The 16,411-nt window shown below is 33.7% G+C and overlaps 1 protein-coding gene, 1 non-coding gene and 1 pseudogene across 3 annotated transcripts; all 3 read left to right on the plus strand.

Annotated features, from left to right (window-relative positions):
• The first annotated feature begins 3,202 nt into the window (after nt 1-3,202).
• TRNAL-CAG lies at nt 3,203-3,283 on the plus strand. Its single transcript has one exon. It is a non-coding gene; the product is annotated as a tRNA-Leu (tRNA).
• Nucleotides 3,284-5,670: 2,387 nt separating this feature from the next.
• LOC120176430 (probable mannose-1-phosphate guanylyltransferase 3) lies at nt 5,671-8,177 on the plus strand. 2 transcript variants are annotated; one of them, XM_039182858.1, is made up of 5 exons: nt 5,671-5,861; nt 6,771-6,903; nt 6,987-7,049; nt 7,153-7,392; nt 7,479-8,177. In XM_039182858.1, the coding sequence occupies exons 2-5, from the start codon at nt 6,793-6,795 to the stop codon at nt 8,148-8,150; spliced, it is 1,086 nt and encodes a 361-aa protein (XP_039038789.1). In that variant the 5' UTR covers nt 5,671-5,861; nt 6,771-6,792; the 3' UTR covers nt 8,151-8,177. The 2 variants fall into 2 exon arrangements, with proteins under 2 accessions (XP_039038789.1, XP_039038790.1); XM_039182859.1 differs by having other exon boundaries at nt 5,671-5,848.
• A 4,694-nt stretch (nt 8,178-12,871) lies between these two features.
• On the plus strand, nt 12,872-15,197 carry LOC120176598 (annotated as a pseudogene).
• The last annotated feature ends 1,214 nt before the right edge of the window (nt 15,198-16,411 follow it).

Consider the following 16,411-nt stretch of genomic DNA (forward strand, 5'->3'; position numbering starts at 1 on the left):
ACATCACTGCACGTCCATGGAGTAGAGCAACACAATAACCTGCCGTAAATATGCCAAAAATATGCCAAAAACACTAATAAAAAATATCCCCCAAACCATCAGTCCCGAGGTTTTGAGAGGGCACATAGTCTTCACAGCGGATGTCACATCTTCATAAGTGAAATCTTTCAACAAAGTAGTATGCATCTCAGCCGTAATAGCCTGATGAATTCCCTCCAAAGTTTGATCATCAATCATGGTAGTCAAAGAAGAGAATAAGGACTGAAAATAGGATTTAGCTTACTCACCAATCACCTCAACACCTTCTAACCGAGTACCATCAACCCTGTCAAGAAATAATATTATGTTTTTATGTTTTCTCTGAGTAGCATAATTGTGAAAGAACATAGTATTATTGTCTTTGTTATTAAGCCAATTGGCTCTCCATATTGCTCCCAATAGAGCTCAGATTTTTAAGTTTCTAGGTTTAACCGAAGTTTCACATATGTAATTTCATCCAGAACCTCATCCAATAAAACAGACCCATGAAACTCACACAAACTTCGCTTTAAATCTTTATCCATAATACGTTTAGCCTTGATCACACGACGAAACCAATTATCAAGGTTAAGACTAACATAATTTAATCTATCAAGAACCGAGCCAAAAAAATATTCCCAAAGTCGTCGCACATCGGATTCGTAATTCTCCTCTAAAAGCCATGAAGCTTCAAATTTGAAGTGCCACTGCTGAGAGGTACTCCCCTCGACTTTAGTGTTAAGGAGAAATGAAAAATGATCAAACTTCAAGGATACCAAATGAGACAAAGAGTAGTGCGAAAACTGATCAAACCACTTTTCGTTTACAACCCCCTATCCAGTCTCTCTATAATATTTGTCTCTAAACTTCATCCCCTCTCCCAAGTAAACCAAGATCTTGAGTACCCAATGTCCTCAAGTCCACAATCAACCAAATAATTATGAAAATCATACAATTTTCTCTCACTCCAAATAAGGCCACCAAATTTTTGAAGAAAACAAAATCTCATTAAAATCACCAATGACCAACCAAGGGATATCAAGCCTATCATTCAACCTCCTCAATAATTCCCATGATTCACGTCGTATGCTCTCTTCTAGGGCTCCGTATAACCTCGTACATCGCCAAACCACCCAATCTTCAGCTTCTTTTATCATCACGTCGATGAGTCTTGCCGAAAAAAACGCAAAGTCACTACACAATCCCCACGCCAATCTAAACATATACCACCCCTACTACCAAAAAGAACCAACCTCCAGACCATTCGAAAACCTAATAGATTTACTAACATTCTCCATATTAACATGTTGTAGCTTTGTTTCAATCAAAAAAACTACAGCTGGGTTGACGTCTCTCAGTAAATATCGGAGACGCTTAATTGGACGAGGTTAACCTAAACCCCAGACATTCCAACCCATGAGCTTCATTGAGATCGGTTGACCTAGGATTGCAGGCCTACAGATGGTCTAATGGGATCCTCACAATAACTCATGTCTTCAACAACACCATTATGGCTCGAGGAATACCGATGACGTTTAACATCATCCCCTCTTTCCATCGTAATATTCTCCTCCGCTTGTACATAATCACATCCATGGAGGTCTTAGTAGCCAACAACTTATTCTAGTCAAGGATAGACCACCCACCCTCAAATTCTCTTTACCGAAACCAACGTTTCCACTCTTCACCGAACTCGAACCCTTTACCTCATCACATTCCTCTCAGAGCCAAACACAATGAACTATTCTTTGTTGCTTTGAAGGAGCACGCAGAGAAACGTCCTACTGAAACACAACTTCTGTCATGTCATAAGAGGTTCTTAGAGGGCATAAACTCTATCTGTGACCCAATGTGCCATACAGAAAACAAAACAAACGTAACTTTTCATACAGAAAAGTAGTATAACCCACCTTCCTATTGGGCAACGCTAATTTCATCTTCTGTTTTAAAGAAACATGAACATCTAGCCGAACACGAGCCCTAATGCTTCCCCGATTTCCCATAGTAATAGCTGAGGAGTCATACTCCAAGAACTCTCCAATGAAATTGCCAAGGAGTTTTGCAACTGATTCTGAAACAAAGCTGGTAGGGAGATAATTGAAACTCATCCAGAAATCCAAAATATGAAATTGAATTGTTAATGGATCCTCCCCAGGACCAAGACGGTGGCAAACTAACAAGTGAACATTAAAATACCATAGGCCATCACGCATAATTCTATCCACATCCACCGCATGAAACAATCTGAATAAATACCTCCCCTCACCCATATCCGAGATTGATATCCCTCCAAAAGGGTGCCACACACTCGCCAAGGTTATTCTCATAATCTGAAAATTGATCAAACTAGAAGGAAGAAAATAACCCACAAAGCAATGTTCATAAGAAATACCCGAACCATCAGCCCCAACTTCCAGGGCAAAAACCTCATCTTCATCATCGCCTAATTGGAGATCATCCAACCTTTGCTCTATATTGGCCATCAGAGAGGATCGAAGAAGAGCTGCAACCGAAGAGTAAGGCAAGATCATGTGATAAACAATAAGCAAAGTCAAACAGAAACACTGGATCAAGCAAGGGCAAAACCCTAGAAAACTGTAAAAAAAAAATAGAGGAAAAGGGCAAAACTCTAGACTTGAGATATTTTAATTTTTAATTTTTACATTTGATTTATTAAATAACATTATAATGTGAAATAGAATATGGATATATAAATGATTAGATAAAGTCGTTAAATTCAAATAAAAATTCAAAAATTTTGATTCAATTCGACTCAACTCAAATTTTATAAATTCAAATTAACTCAACAAAATTTAAAATAAAATTTGAATCCAAAATATGAGTCGTTAACTCAACTCTATTATACTCATCACTAATCATATTTATCAAATTATCATAAATTTAATAGAACGATAATAATTTCTTTAAACTGGCATGAGTTACTTTTTTTCGTGTTATAAAACTAACTAATTTCATATTTAATTTATTAATTAATTAATTAAAATTTTCAGATTAACTATATAAATAAAGTAAGTACATTTTATTATTTTAATTTATAAACGAAATTTCGATAATAAAAGTATAATGTTATTTTTATTCTTCGTTTTAATAGCCACTTTAATCTCCTAATGCTTTTATCTCATGATTACATTAATTACCTTATATCTGAAATGCGTACCACTGTGTCAAGATGGCCGAGTTGGTCTAAGGCGCCAGTTTCAGGTACTGGTCCGAAAGGGCATGGGTTCGAATCCCATTCTTGACAAGTCTTTGAGATTCATTTTAGCACGGCCCATTGGCCCAAACATTTTTTTCGTTTTTATTAGTCTTTTTTTTCAGGGTAAATTACGGGTTTAGTACCTAAACTATCAATTTGGTCCGTTTTAATTCCTAAACTTTCAAAAAAAATCTCAAAATGACACTTAAAGTTTAGTCTTTAAGTACTAAAATTGGAAGTTTGGGTACTAAAATGAACAAAACTTGATAGTTTAAATACTAAACGCGTTAAATTTTAGTGGTGGGGATACTAAAATGAAATAAAAAGTAAACGCTAGGTATAATTTTGAAAGAATTGAAAGTTTAGGTCTAAATCGGACAAAAACTGATAGTTAGGTACAAAATGTGTAGTTTACTTTTTTTTATTAAGATAAGGTGATTACAAAGTCGTATATGTTTTAAATGTTTTCAACCATTTAACAACGAACACTCAATCACCCCCTACTGCAATTACCGATACTCGAATCCGAGACCTATGGGGTTTGTGTATTATTATTATTATTGCTTGATTTATTATTACTGTTATAAATTTTGTTACAATAACTATAAATAAACAATTTAATTGGGTTTTGGTCACCTATCGTTGCTCTGAAGTAGTGGGTGGTGATGGGAAATTTAGCCTAAAAAACCCCCTTATTCTTCAACAACATTACTCTCAATTTTGATTTTATTTGAAATACATAGGGGTGTTTTTGAAAAATTATCATAAAATTATATTTATGTATAATTAAATAGTTGTGACGTGTTTAGACAATTATTATAATTTGTGAAAATCATATTTAAGAGGAAAATATTCGACTAAATTTGATCCAAAAAATTATATAATTGTATCTTATATATTTAGTATAATTATAATAGTAGTCCTCTATATCTTATTTTTTTCTATTAGATCCTTGTTTTATTTTTATCATACAAAATTAATATATATATATATATATATATATATATATATTGTGTTGGGTCGAGTACGAATTTATCTTAAAAGATGGATTAGGTTTCATATTGATTGAAGTCATTTTTTTTATTAATATGGGTAACTACAAGGCAATTTGTTCATAAATAACTTTCCACCATTTGACATTGAACGCTCACACCTCTGACATTTCTTATGTTTCAATCCCATTCTTCACTAAACTCAACTCGAATAAAACCCTGTTAAAAGAAAACAATCCTATAAGATCAAATATGAACCCATCGGGCCTGGGTCAAAATGCATGTTAAAAGAAATCGATGACTATAGACATGATGACCGACGAGACCACTTGTTAAATTTTTAACAATGAGATACTAAAATGAAACAAAAACTAAACGTAAGTTATGGTTTAAAAAAAATGAAAATTTAAATACTAAAATGAATCAAACCTGATAGTTTAGATACTAAAAGTGTAATTTACCCTTGCTTTTAATAATTACAAATATTGCCCACGGATTCGGCTTTGGTTTTGAATGTTCTCGTGGGGTGGGATGTGCTGGTCTGCGTATGCTAAAGCCGTACTTATTGCCTTTTAACTAACCGACTCCAACTAGGCATGTTCGGGTAGTTTTACCGTGCGACAACTTAATATACAGTTAAAGAAATATATTATTGTAAATATTAATATTTTTTTAATATTTTCGGTAAACGCTATCTAAAACATTATTGTTTCTATCATAAATGTTAATTTCACTACCTAATTTTCGATAGAAAACCCAGTAGAAAAAAATAACATTTTAGGTAGCGCCCAATATTAACATTTCCGGTAAAAAAATAATATTTTATGTAGCGCTTTACCGGAAATATTAAAAAAACATTAACATTTCCGATAGCGTCTTTCCTTAGCTTATATTAATTATTTCGTACGTTAGATATCCCCGGCATGTCCTCGTTGAAGTTGATTCACATTTAAATATCAATGAAATAAAAGTACGATCAGATCAAATAAAATAAAATAAAATAAAATCAATTTTAATTATAGATAATTATTTTTATTTAGATTTGATAGGTTCATATGTAATCTTATAAGAGTAATTTCTTTTAATAAATAGAATTCATATTTAATCTCTATTTTATCGAATAAAATACATAAAAATCTCAAAATTATATTTAAATGATTATTTTGATATTTAACCTTTAAAGGCTATAAACTACTCCTTAAATGTATTAAAATGTTTTAAAATAATAATTAAATTCATCAAATTATTATCGCAATAATTATCTTATAATATATCTATAAATTTAATAATTATTTATAATTATTAAAATTTAGTGATAAAAATGATTATTTGAATAAAGTTAAGTGACTGTATATACTTTATCCCCCCAAAAGGACTTCACGTTATCTTCAGCGCATTCTCGCCTTCGTATATAAATACCGCTCTCCTTTCTCATAAACGACGCCCGCTTCATCTCTTAGCTGCCAGCTCAGCTACCGACGGAAAACAGAAACTGTCATTGAACGAAACCAAAAGTTAATCAACTCATCCTAATCGACTCATTTCCCCGCCCTTTTTCTTATTAGTTGCCTCGAATCGTGCTCGAGTTTCGTAGTTTGAACTCGGTTCGTGCTTGGATCTGGTAAGGTTTGAAGGTAATCACTGAATTCTGGTCATTTCGAGCTCTGCACGGACTCGTCTTGAATGTTTCAGTGGAGTTGATAATGTGACTTGCCGTTCGTTGTTCTTTTGTTTCTGTTTCGATTTCGTTGCAATTGGCATGTTTTCGGTGATGATTTTGAGGCTTGATTTGGTTTGCAATGTTGTATTTTGTTAGATCTGGTTGTTTACATGGTTGAGTTTAAGAACAACAGGGAATTTAAGTTGATTTACTTGATCTCTTTCTTGTGTTGCAAGAGAGTCTGAATTAATGCTTACTCACAATTTTAGCTTTGGTTAAGGTTTTTGCTGAAGTTTTCCGTTTCCTTTTGCTATGTTTGTTGTCAAATACTTTGTAAAGGTCAAGAACTTCCGTGTCGCCAGATCAGGACGGACTTAGATGATTCTTTTCCGCTAAGTTTTGATTTCGTACTTCGAATTATCAAATTTAAATGCTTCTGGTTGAAAATTTATATTTATGTGTGGTTTTGTGGCGGTTTTTGTGTTTTCTATGGCTCCATCTAAGTAAGTGTTTTTATAATAAAGAAATCCATTTCTTTTCCCTTGGAAAGGATTAAAAAGAAAGATTAAGAAAATGTAAAATAACTTAATCCAATTGTCATTACTTGAAGCAGGGGTTACTCAATGGCTGGATTTCCTTCTCGATTCATGCCAGTCAATGTGTTTGGTAAGAAGGAAGGAAAGAAAGAAAGTATTTGCTTCCTTTTTCTTGTTTTCCCTTCCTAAGAAACAACAGTGTGTCAGAGTATTGCTTTTACTTTTGAACATTTTGTTTTGGCTTGTAGCGTGTGTTTTAGTGTTTGGTTCTTTCCCCTTTTCTTGTCATGTATAATCAGAAGAGTTTTTGGGATTAAGCATTTCTCAAGTTGCTTTCCTATTTACAGGTAAAACAGAAGGAATATCACAATGAAGGCACTTATTCTTGTAGGAGGGTTCGGAACACGCTTGAGGCCCTTGACTCTTAGTGTTCCTAAGCCGCTTGTCGAGTTCGCTAATAAACCCATGATCCTGCATCAGGTATACTTTTGAACTATGATTGTTGTTTTCTCGAAGCAAGTTTGTTTATTTTGTGGAATAATGTTTCGTTGGTTGTTTTGCAGATCGAGGCTCTCAAGGCTGTTGGTGTTACTGAAATTGTGTTGGCTATTAACTACCAACCTGAGGTACATTATGGGGCTTCTTCATGTGTAAAATTTAATGCAATGGTCTGAAAGGTTAGTGGCTTAAGTGTTCATAGGCTGACCGGAGGCGACTTTGATTTTGTAGGTAATGTTGAACTTCTTGAAGGAATTCGAAGCAAAACTCGGGATCACGATCACATGCTCTCAAGAGACGGAGCCGCTCGGCACTGCTGGTCCCCTTGCTTTGGCTAGGGACAAGCTTGTTGACGAGTCTGGTGAACCGTTTTTTGTCCTTAACAGTGATGTTATCAGTGAGTATCCATTCAAAGGAATGATTGAATTCCACAAAGCTCATGGAGGAGAAGCTTCCATAATGGTGACCAAGGTAATAATTAAGCTCTATCTTTTTGTTTTGAGTTTCGAGTTATTTTTCTCTGGAGAGATTGTAATCCTTGAGTTGAAACTAAACAGGTGGATGAGCCATCGAAATACGGTGTGGTGGTGATGGAAGAATCGACGGGTCAAGTTGACAAATTCGTGGAGAAACCAAAGTTGTTTGTTGGAAACAAAATCAATGCTGGGATTTATCTGCTGAACCCTTCTGTTCTTGATAGAATCGAACTGAGGCCGACCTCGATCGAGAAAGAGGTCTTCCCGAAGATTGCAGCAGAGAAGAAGCTCTATGCAATGGTCCTTCCCGGGTTCTGGATGGACATTGGTCAGCCAAGGGACTACATTACTGGGCTGAGACTCTATCTAGACTCCCTGAGGAAGAAAGCTTCAACTAAGTTAGCCACTGGCTCACACATTGTGGGAAACGTTTTGGTTCACGAGACCGCAAAAATCGGAGAAGGGTGTTTGATCGGACCGGATGTAGCACTCGGTCCAGGCTGCGTCGTTGAGTCCGGAGTCAGACTCTCTCGCTGCACCGTGATGCGCGGAGTCCGCATCAAGAAACATGCTTGCATATCCAGCAGCATCATCGGATGGCACTCCACCGTCGGCCAATGGGCTAGAGTAGAAAACATGACTATTCTCGGGGAAGACGTCCACGTATGCGACGAAGTTTACAGCAACGGCGGCGTGGTTTTGCCTCACAAAGAGATCAAATCCAGCATTCTGAAGCCGGAGATCGTCATGTGACGACGACTTCCGTCTTCCACGTAAAAATTAAGTAGCAAAGCATGGTCTGTCTGTTTGTCAACCACGTAAGATAAATCATTGGTGTGAATCGTGTAATATTTTTAGTAAATTATCTGCCATAATTTTTTATTTGTAATATGATGAATTATGACGTCTTTTTATTTATTATTTAATTATTCGATTGTTTTCGTATTCTATATAGATTCAAATATGATAAAACTATACGATATTTCATTATCGTCTTCGATATATATTCAAATATGGTAAAATTGTATAATATTCCATTATTGGACGCATACTTTTATCTTTTAGACACATACCATAGTGCCCCAATTCTGTCGGCAGCACTGCATAAGAGGGAACAAAATTTTGATTTCAATTTAATTTAATTTAATTCGATTACAATTTGATACGATAAAAATATAATTTAATCTTAATCCGATCTTAAATTTTAATAGAAGACTGATTTGTTCTGTTATAAGAACTTTTATAATTTTTTTAATAATATATTATGTAAAAGTAATTATTAAATAATAAACAAAAAATAGTAAATACATAGGGATGAACGAGTTTTACCTAAACTTGGTCCATTTTTAAAAATCTTAAAAGAATCTGTCGCAACCCTTGAATTCTTTTTAAAAATAATTTAATTGAATCGATTCGAGTCGAGTCGAGTCGAGTCGAAATATAGTAAACTATTAAAAATTACTATCTTTATTTTATTAAAAGTTTAGAGAAGGTAAAATAAGTTATTTAGTCATTCACCTATTTATACGATTTTATTTAGTCACCTAATTATCTTTTTTCTTAAAATCATACTTAATATTATATTTTATTTTCATTTTAATCACAAATCATTAAAAAAATTAACGATAATATTATCATGTCATAAGTTTTTATAATCCCACAGTGAATGATAAGATTTTATTGGTGTTAGGCAGAAAAAAAAGTAAAGTGGATACGTACTGAAGCGTACATATACGGACCAGTGATGCTAAATTTATGTGGTCACCAAATTCAAATGACAACAAAATCAATGGGATTTTTTTGTATTCGGTCTAAATTTGATTTTGGGGTTTTCACATTGAAAAAATAACTTTAGTAACAAAAAAAAAAGTACGATTTTAACCAATTTTTTAGATTTGCAAAAATAACCAATAAATTCGTAAAGCGAACTCCAGTTTCGCAACACAGTTCTCAAATTCGCAACGCAAATTTCATTTTCGCAATGCGAATTTCGCAACGCTAATTACCGATATAGGTAAACACGCAACTCAGTTTTCAAATTCACAATGCAATTCTCCAAAATCGCAACGTGAATTTCATTTTTCGCAACGCTAATTAACGATATAGGTAAACACAATTATTCACAACTCAGTTTTCAAATTCGCAACGCGAATTTCGATTTCGCAACTCGAATTTCGCAACGCTAATTACCGATATATGTTAACACAACTATTCACAACTCAGTTTTTAAATTCGTGGCGATTTTCAAATTCGTAACTCGAATTTCGCAACTCTAATTACCGATATAGGTAAACACAACTCAGTTTTTAAATTATCGAATTAGGATTTTACCCAATTTTTTCTACTGAATTTACCTACATCGTTAATTTAGTTGCGAAATTGACGAATTCAAGTTGCGAATTTGAAAACTAAGTTGCGAATAGTTGTGTTTACCTATATTGGTAATTATTGTTGCGAAATCCGCGTTGCGATTTTAGAGAATCGCGTTGCGAATTTGAAAACTGAGTTGCGTGTTTACCTATATCGGTAATTATCGTTGCGAAATTCGCGTTGCGATTTTGGAGAATCGCTTTGCGAATTTGAAAACTGTGCTGCGAAACTGGTGTTCGCGTTGCGAATTTATTGGTTATTTTCGCAAATCCAAAAAAAAAATTAGTTAAAATCGTATATTATAAAATATTTTCGATCACTGAAATTATTTTCTCTTCCACATTTTACGAATAGGTTCAAGTCGGGAAAAATCACGGGTTTAGTACCCGTGACAATCACAATGACGACTCATGACGAGAGTATCACCATATTGGATAGGAGAGAATGTCACCCCATAAAGAGGTGAAGGACATTAATTTGTCGTGATCGGAAAGGAAAATAGAGGTCATTAAATTTAAAAAATATGACGTTGTACATCTTATTAGACATATCTTTCGAATAACGATTTCGTGAGGGGAACTTCATTGATTTTTTTTTTAAAGATTTGATGGTTTATAGCCTCTTTAATCCTTCATCGCTAAATTTCAACCATTCTATTTAGACAAATCTATGTTGTAACCAATCAAAACCTTCCACGTTGCTAAATTTGGAATAATCTCTCAATTTCTAACCTAATATTGTTGACTCTATCAACCCATGTGTGCCAAAACCCCGTAAAGGCATAAACACATAAATATAAAGAAAGATAAAAGTTGATTAAATAACGTGGACGTTTTTATCAAAAAAAAAATCACCAATATAACGTGTGACAAAGCATAAATTATGAAGCACGCATTCGCGGTGTTTTGTCTGAGTTGAAGTCACGTTGGAAGGCGCAGATTATGAAACACGCATTCGCAGGAAAATCTGATACGTACGAGAATATACATATCATGAGGCACACCTTCCATTATTCACCTTGAACAATAGTGCATTCCCACTTAAAAGATAGAATGTGTGTGTTTGGCCTCCATCTCTCAATCAGTGCAGAAATAATGTTGTGTTCAAGGTTAAAATGCTCTTCATATTTCGGTACGTCACCGAATCCAGTCGCGACTAAATACAGCCAGATACGACTCAGTATCTCTTACTTAACGTTATAAATAAATGAATTTAATATATTATCATTTACTTAATTAAATAAATAATATATACATTAAAATATAAAGTAATACTAAAAAGATAACTAAATAAAATATTCATAATAAATAAAATAACAAAATTTAAAATTATTATGGTATCACCAAAATGATTCGAGATATGATTTTCCTATAAACACAACAACACACCTGCCATTTTATAACTGCAAAAAATAATAAAAATTAGTACAATAAAATATAATAAAATAATAAACTATTAAATGATTATAATATAATAAAAAAAAAATTAGCTTCTAAGAATGATAACTATACTTTCTTAAAACTTGATAGAATGATAGATAAAAGAAAAAATATAATATTTTCGTTTGTGGTGTGAGTATTGAAAGGGAGGGGTATTTATAGGAAAGGGGATGGACGGTTGGACGGAGTTTATGGCGGACAGTTAGATTTAAATGAAAGACGTAAATCATGATTCGTGCCCTTTGCAAGCTCGAACGGAACCCTACGAAGACGCGCTTCATAATTCGAGCCTTCCAACGTGGTGCTAGCTCGGACAGAACCCGACACGCCAATAATGTGTACCCTAAGAAGCGACATATTTTACTCGTTTTTATTTACTTAATATTAAAAAATGCAGTTGGTAGACCTACCTCCTACAAAAGAATTTGAATCCAATTCTAGAATTTTATGGCAAAGCGTGAGAAAATGGTTAGACTAAATTTAATTTATTTAAATAAAATATTTATTTAAAACTTGGTTGATAAATTTTAGGGTAATTTATAAATTTGATAATTAAAATTTACTCGCTTTTCTATTTCACTCAATGTACTTTAATTTTTTTTCAATTTTCCCACTAAACTTAGTACATTGAATTTTTTTGTCAGTTAGCCGTTAAATAGTTAACGACGTTAAAATGAACAGTTATATAGATAAAAATGACGTCATTTTGGTGAAATATTTTTAAAAACGGTATCATTTTAAACGCCTTTAACTATTTAATGACAGAGTGACCAAAATAAGAGAGAGTAAAGTCTAGTGACAAAAAAACTGACTGTATTAAGTTTAGTGAATAAATTAAAAACTTTTAAAATTCAGTAAGCAAAATAGAAGAGAGAGTAAAGCTTAGAGAAAGAAAGAATTTACTCTGTCTTAAAGTCGTTATTCAAAATAACAACCCTAGATAAAATCGAACCCGATAAAATAAAACAAAGAAGTTACACTTCTTAAAAAAATAAAAATATATGAAAAGAAAATTACTCTTTTCATTTTGATCTTATGTTTAATCTAGCAGGTTATTTCAATATTTATAGGCGATTTCCAAAAAAAGATTTAATCAAATCAGATATCTTTTAATATTCAAATTTAAACATATAATAACATATTTTAATTTAAAATAATCAAAAGATATAAACACTTTTACTATTCAAGCCCGAAAAGATATTATTTAAATTTAAAATATTTAAAAGTATATAAGTGTCTTCAATATTCAAAGTAAAATAGATAATAAATATCTTTTAACTTGACATATCTAACGAGTAATTATCTTACTAATATTCGAACTAAAAATATCTTTTAATTTGTGATAGTCAGAAGGAATATGAATTTTATTTAAATATTAAGAAATTCACTATTTTTCTAACATGAAAGATATTTGAGCGTTTATTTTCAAATAGTTGAGAGTCTTTAAAATAAATACTATCACTTATAAGTGTCTCAGATCGATAAAAAAAGTCGAGTTTATATAATTCAAGTGTTCGAATTTTTTAATGAAAAAATTTGTCTTAAATTTTGGGTCAGTCAAGTTGGGCCAAGTCAGGGCCCAATTGATGCCATAAAAATAGCATAAATCATCGCCTTTAAAACCCTAAAACCCTCGAGACAAAGACCCAAGCTTTTTCTCTTAAACCCTAGTGAACCCTACCGTTTCTCAGCTCAGATTCCATGGTTTTCGCTTCGATTTCCCGCAAATCAGTCAACTCGTTGGCTCCACTCGCGGTTTTAATCACCCGATTTCAAAGACTACCACTACCGCATCTTCACGGCTTTGAGCCAAGGCTTACTCTCCCAGCGACCGGCCGTTAACCGGTTTTTCCCGAATACCATTCGTTTCGTGTCCGCCGCCGCTTCCTGGAAACCCTCTTCTGATGAGTCTCTCATCCGAGTTCTCGAGTCTGAGATTCGGTGTGCTGAGGAGGAGGATGCCGCTGGTCAGGTGACTCACTATTTTGCCTTCTTTAAGCGTTTCAGTTTTTTGTAATTTCAGTCTCAATTTTTTTTTACTAAATTTGGTGTAAAAATATGAAATTGTGGGTTTTTCTTTTTAATTTTAATTCTCTGTTTCCTTTTGATTTTATTTTTTTTCACAAAAAATGAAAAATTACAGCTTTTTCTACATTCATTAGCTAAACATACTAATATAGAATTATGATTTCATATTCAACTGAGAACATAATTGTGTATGTTTCATGGTTTTGGGTTTTAATTCTTTGAAATGAGAGTGATCTTCATGTACCAAGTTGTTTCATCACAGCTTGAAGGAACTCCTAGCGGCTTCCCCTTTGAAATCGAGGATACCACGGGGATTCAAACCGTAACATTGACGAAAGAATACAATGGCGAACTCGTAGAAGTCGGTGTCCACATGATCGATCATGGTGATGAACCAGAGGAAGGTGAAGACAGTGACAGGGATGACTATGAAAGGGAAAACAATATACGCATCACATTGGTTGTTTCCGTTTCGATCAGATTGGTGTTTTCTGGTTGACATGAATTTCTTGGAATTAGGAGAATTGAAATCTAATTTCACCACTTTCTCATGTTTCGTTCAAAGTTTTTAAGGGAATTAGAATCTCTTATAGCTTTAACTTTCCAACAAACGAGGGAAAGTGAATTTCATCCATTCTATGATGAAATTCAATTCTCTTATTAGAAGAATTAAAATTTAACCATATTACCCTAATCAATCTTTTAATAACTTATTTATATATTGAAGAAAAATATTTTTTTTTATTTCTGGTCGGGTCGGATTTCTAATTCATATATTCGGGCCGGGTTGGGTCGGGTGAAATTTTATTTTGGTCGGATTAATTTTTTTAAGTGTGATATTCGAGTCGGGTCGAATTCGGATTTAGGGTAAAAATACCTTACTCAAAAATATATATTTTACTTTATATATTTAGGAATAATTATAATAATATCTTTCTATATATAATTTTTTTCAATTAAGTTACTGTTTTTATTTAATAAAAATAATTTTTTTATTATTTCGGGTCGGCTCGGGTCGGATTTCTAATTCATATATTAAGGTCAGGTTGGGTGAAACTTTATTTTGATCTGGTCGGATCGGTTTTTTTAAATGTGATATTCTGGTCGGGTTTAGGGTGAAAAATACCTGATCCGACCTAAAAAATATATAATTTTACCTTATATTTAGGAATAATTATAATAATACTCCTCTCTCTCTCTATATTTTTTCCAATTAAGTCATTGTTTTTATTGAATAAAAATAGTTTTTTTATTATTTCGGGTCGGGTCGGGTCGGGTGAAACTTTATTTTGGTTGGGTTGGATCTCGGATGGAGGTTCCCTTATTCTCGGGTCGGGTCGGGTGGACCAAAAACCTCACCCATGATCATCCCTAATTAGGATGATTTTAACTTATAATGTTTATTAGCATGATTTTTATAATTTATTGAAATAAATAATCAATTAGTAAAATTAAAATTTTATTTTTTTAAAAAAAAATTATAATATATTGCTAAATGTAATATATAAAACAAACTAAAATTAAGCAAAAAAAAAAAAGAAGGATAATCCTGTCATTTTACATTACTGAAATCAAATACATCTGATATGTCTGCGAACCAAACAGAATATGGAATTGGATTCCAATTCAATTTCCTGCCAACCAAACAGAATATGGAATTGGATTTTAATTCCTGACAGATTCCAATTCCTTCACAGATTCTAATTCCTTCATAAACATTCCAGCGAACGATACACCACCTTATAGTTTGTGTAATTGCATCATATTTCGTGGAAAATATTGAATTTTGATTTTTTTTTTGTGTGATTTGGATGAGAATATGCAAAAGGGTTTCTACAAATATTTGGAGATTAGAGGAATCAAGCCAAGCACTACAAATTTCTTGCATGGGTACATGATGAACAAGGATAACAGAGAGTATGTCAACTGGTTGAAGAATCTCAAGAAATTTGTTGAAGCATGAAGGGTTCTGCAGCACTGTCAACTTGATGCAGGAAGAGTTCTGCAGTTTCTCCGTCTTCGGCAACGATTCAATCCGTATGCGCACTGCACAAGGGGAAAAAAAGAAAGGTAATTCATGTCCATCTGCTCATGGAAACACAGGAGCATTCGTCAACACAGAAAAGCAAACAAAGGAGAATAACACGCCTGCCATGTTGATGGATATGATCGACGGCTGCAGCCACATCATTCGCTATTTCAACAGGGCATTCCGGTGAACTGTATTCATGATGAAATGAGCGTGCTTGTGGGATATCCAACATGGCACTTGCTCTTGGCCCACCATATAAATTAACGCCTGCAAAGGATAAACAATTAGGTCATGACCAAAAGTAATAACAACAGGAATGCACTAAATCCCGATTTCGGTTTATCTTTCATATTATTTTATTTAACATGGCACAGTAAAACATTGCACAGAACCAAACCTGTAATAAAACATTACCTTGTAATAACAACAGGAACGCCGGCATAAGCTGCATTGACAGCAGCTTTTACTTTCGCAGTCGTACCTCCTCTACCCATCCTCGACTTGTCTCCAAAGGTAATCTCACCCTGATGCTTCCCCTTAACATGCGTGTAGATTAACTTTGATTTTGGTTCACTTGTGGGGCCACTATAGAGACCATCGACATCACTCGATAAAACAAGAAGATCAGCTTTTAGCTCCAAAGCCAGTAGAGTTGTTAAACTGTCATTGTCCCAAAATATACCGGAAGAATCCTGAGAAGTGCTCAAATACTAAACGTCAAGATGAGTCAAACCTTCCTTTTAACAACATTACTAGATGCATTCGAGTCTTGAGAAAAGCTTCTATGTGTGATACATTAAAGTGAATAAGTACAGGCTCCTAATATTAAGATTCTAGGTATGATGAAGAACCGCACTCTCCATTCTAACAATAGACTAGACCACCATAGGCAGAGGAATAGTATTGGTATCATATATATATATATATATATATATACTCTTAGTGAGGCAAAATCAACGAGATAATGCGTTGAAATTTTTTTTTCACGAGATAGTGTCATTGTCAGATTAATTGCTCAGATGGGGTGATCTCTACAGTCCCACGTCCCTGGGGGTAGGTCGCCATGCACGCCCAGCGACCTACCAGGTCGCCATACACGCCCCAACACGCTGGGCATCCGAGGCCATCCGAAAGCATCCGAGGCC

The sequence above is a fragment of the Hibiscus syriacus genome, unplaced genomic scaffold (genome assembly GCF_006381635.1).
Source record: "Hibiscus syriacus cultivar Baekdansim isolate YM2019G1 unplaced genomic scaffold, ASM638163v2 tig00112249_pilon, whole genome shotgun sequence".
Taxonomy (NCBI): domain Eukaryota; kingdom Viridiplantae; phylum Streptophyta; class Magnoliopsida; order Malvales; family Malvaceae; genus Hibiscus; species Hibiscus syriacus.